This window comes from Chiloscyllium punctatum, chromosome 15, assembly GCF_047496795.1.
Source record: "Chiloscyllium punctatum isolate Juve2018m chromosome 15, sChiPun1.3, whole genome shotgun sequence".
Taxonomy (NCBI): Eukaryota; Metazoa; Chordata; class Chondrichthyes; order Orectolobiformes; family Hemiscylliidae; genus Chiloscyllium; species Chiloscyllium punctatum.
This window is the reverse complement of record NC_092753.1, coordinates 34,821,996-34,825,436: the sequence shown is the minus strand read 5'-3', so window position 1 is coordinate 34,825,436 and position 3,441 is coordinate 34,821,996. Positions and strand designations below refer to the sequence as shown.

At 41.1% G+C, this 3,441-nt stretch overlaps 1 protein-coding gene across 1 annotated transcript; it reads left to right on the top strand.

The window, feature by feature from the left end:
* The first annotated feature begins 935 nt into the window (after positions 1-935).
* On the top strand, positions 936-2,427 carry LOC140485901 (claudin-8-like). Its single transcript, XM_072584348.1, has one exon. It carries the CDS (start codon positions 1,223-1,225, stop codon positions 1,952-1,954), a length of 732 nt encoding a protein of 243 aa, XP_072440449.1. The 5' UTR covers positions 936-1,222; the 3' UTR covers positions 1,955-2,427.
* Positions 2,428-3,441: the final 1,014 nt, after the last annotated feature.

Here is a 3,441-nt window from a genome sequence, read left to right as displayed (position 1 = left end):
TACATCACATAAATCAGCCTTCCTTCCATTGACTCCACCTATACCTCCCAACATAAAGCAGAAAGCAACCAACATAATCAAAGACTCCTCCCAACCCAGTTATACTCGCTTCCATCCTCTTCTGTCAGGCAGAAGATACAAAAATTTGAATACATGTACAAACTGCTTCTTCCCTGCTGTTATCAGATTTTTGAATGGACCTCTCGAATGTTAATGTTGATCTCTCTCTCTCTCTGCACCTTCTCGGCAGCTATAACACTGTATCCTGCACTCTGTTCTGTTACCCTGATGCATTTGTATTGTACGACCTTCATGTAAAGCACATAAGACAACACTTTTCACTGTATTTCGGTATGTGTGACAGTATTAAATCCAATCAAATCAAAACAAGGGGAGTGAGTAATCATCAGGATTTTTCTCTTGACTACCATCTAACTGCCACTGCTGGAAGTGTTGATGTTATGTTCAGATTAGTCAGGTGCAATGCTCGCTTTGGTCATAATTATAATGGTCTTTAAAAAAGCACAAAAAGAGAAGTATTACAGGTGCTGGAAATCTGATATATAAAAAAGAGAAAATGCTAGAGAAACGCAGCAGCATCCATAGAGGGAGAAACAGGGTTAATGCTTTGTGAAATAACTCTTCTCCTCTAACTTACGTTAGTGAACCAGATGAATTTTTACAACAATAAACTATGAAGGTAGTTTTTACTTCCGTATTATGTATGGAATTCAAACTTCACCATTCGCCATGGTGGAGTTCTAACCCCCAGAAAATTAGCCTGGGATTCTGGATTTCCAAAACCAGATTACCACTTCGCTGCTGTCTCGTCTGTGAAACCACAATGCGTAACACCCAACTCTTCGGGACGGGAGTGCAACAACGTTGGCAGCAAAGGAAAATATTAGTTTCGCCAATAAAACTCCAAATCCTTTGTTACGGGTGTTTGCCACTTTCAAGATGTGGGGAAGAACTCTCCCTGGTTTTACAATTCATACCTGGAGGTCGCCTCATTGGCTGCTGAGCGTGCCCTGCCCTGTTATGTATTCTGTCCCAATCAATGGTTCCCTTAAAAATTCCAGCAGCAGAGAAGAGAACGTCCTAAACTTATTACGTCTGGGATTAATTGACCTTACGAAAGGGCAGAACATTTTGTTGCTGAATTTTAAAAGGGACCAGCTGGTAAAGCGACACACGACAGTTACTTGCCCGCTCTTTATTTATGGTTCTTCTACGGATCGCTTTAGGCCAGCGAAGATTTTGCGCTGTAGCTGGAGAAGAAATGGTGAGTTCTCCTCTGCAAGTAGTTAGCCTGGTCCTGGCGGTCATTGGCTTGGTCGGGACGTGTGCAGTGACGGGGCTGCCCCAGTGGAGCGTGACCGCTTTCATCGGGAGCAAGCTGGTGGTCTTTGAGAGGAACTGTGAGGGTTTGTGGATGAGCTGCGTCCAGCAGGCAACTTTCCGAATGCAGTGCAAGTTCTACGACTCGTTCCTGATCCTGAGGCCGGAGCTGCAGGCTGGCCGTGCGCTGATGTGCACCGCTGTGGCGCTGGCTTTCCTGAGCATCCTCGTGGCCGCCACGGGAATGAAATGTACTCGCGGCGGGATTCCGGATGAACAGGTCAAGAGCCGCCTATTGATGGGCGCTGGCGTTCTGCTGATCCTCACGGGGATTGTCGTCCTGATCCCCGTTTCTTGGACCGCCAACATAATCGTTCGGAATTTCTACAACCCGCTGGTTTTGGAAGCGAGGAAACGTGAACTCGGCGAAGCCCTGTACCTGGGCTGGGCGACTGCCGGCTTCCTGCTGGCTGCCGGGGTCATCCTTTGCTGTTCATGTGTCAACGGACAGAAAAGGAGTTACAGTTATAGACCTGGGCAACAGGGGAAACAGCCCCCAAAACAGACCACAAGGAAAATCCCCAGCATGTACTCCAAAAGCGAATTTGTCTAAATCAATCGAGACTCGCGGTGCTTCAGAAACTTGTCAGGCCAAAGGAAAGAACCTACGGATGGTTTAAAGCGGCAGCCAAATGGAGAAAAGCATCCTCCCTGCAGGATTCGCGGTGAAATGTTGGCTTTGCATCCTTTCTATTGTTATCACTTATAAAACTTAATCTATATTTTATGATCTTTGTACAGCATCTCCAAAGCAGTTTGATGGACTTTTTTTTATCAAAGTTTATTTTAAAAATTAAAGTGTGTATTTAATCAAATGTTTTAATATTTGCTCAGAGTGTAGCTCTGCGATAATTTCCCAGTGATTTCGTTTTTTAAAAATGACATACATATTCTTGCAAATCGGTTATGGTTCAGTGGGATATCCGTTGTTGCTTTGATGCAACTGGAGATGTTTTAGAAGCAACACATAGCCTTAAGGTATTCTATCAATTGAATATACTGATGTTTCAAAGGTTATTCTTAAATATTGAGTTTTTATTTGAAATGTTTCTGTGAATAAAGCTTATACAAATGGTTATCATTGCAAAATTGTCATTAATAATTACAATCATTTCATTATATTCTGCAAATTTAGTTAATTTCAAATTATCTGTGTTGCATGTGAAGATTTGAATCAAATTGAGCTTTTAAGTACTGCACTTTACACTGCTCTTTAAATAATGGAAGTGGAGCATGATTTTGAAGGTGAGTCCCTTGAGAAGGTATTTACAGTTTTCCGACCCCCTACTGGTTTCCCTTTGATATGTATTACAGTCAGTCAAGCAGGTGGATGGCCTGTTTACAATATTTATTTTTATGGCATTTTTGAAACACTGCCACAAGATGCACAAGAGCAAATGATGCAACTCATTTCTTCCCTTCAACTTTTCTGTTGCATCTTGAGTGTCAGGTATACCTTGGATGTTTTTCTTAACATTCCTCCATTAAATCTAGTGAATCAACATGATGGAGCATGACAGCATAAAGCTGTATCACACAGCTTGAGTTGAGCATGTCATTAATTTCCTCCCAAACACACTGTTTCTGCATCTTGTGTAAACTATAGATAACTGAAGGATTCAATACATTTATATGATTTAGTGAGTGAGCATTATTTATGTTTTTCATTGGAATTATAATCCACATCTAGGATTGCATAATCAAATGGCAATGCTTATTTAGTGATAGTGCATTCATAGTTTTCAATTTGCCTCCCACCTTGTAACACCCTGTGTAGGATTTATACATATTAATTTCCCACTGTCAAATTCCTGTGGATAGTTCCAACATGTTGATGCCTCCTCCTACTTTCCAGTAACTGTAGCGTGCAGTAATCTATATTGGTTAAATTAGTACAAAGAGTGAAGTGAGGATCCTGCTTAAGATTATCATCAGGAATTTTATTTCTCAAGTTACCAAATAAGTTAAATGGAATCAAATTTGACCTGATTTCATATAAAAATCAATTTTGATAAATTTTCAAGTATTCTTTGTGTGGAA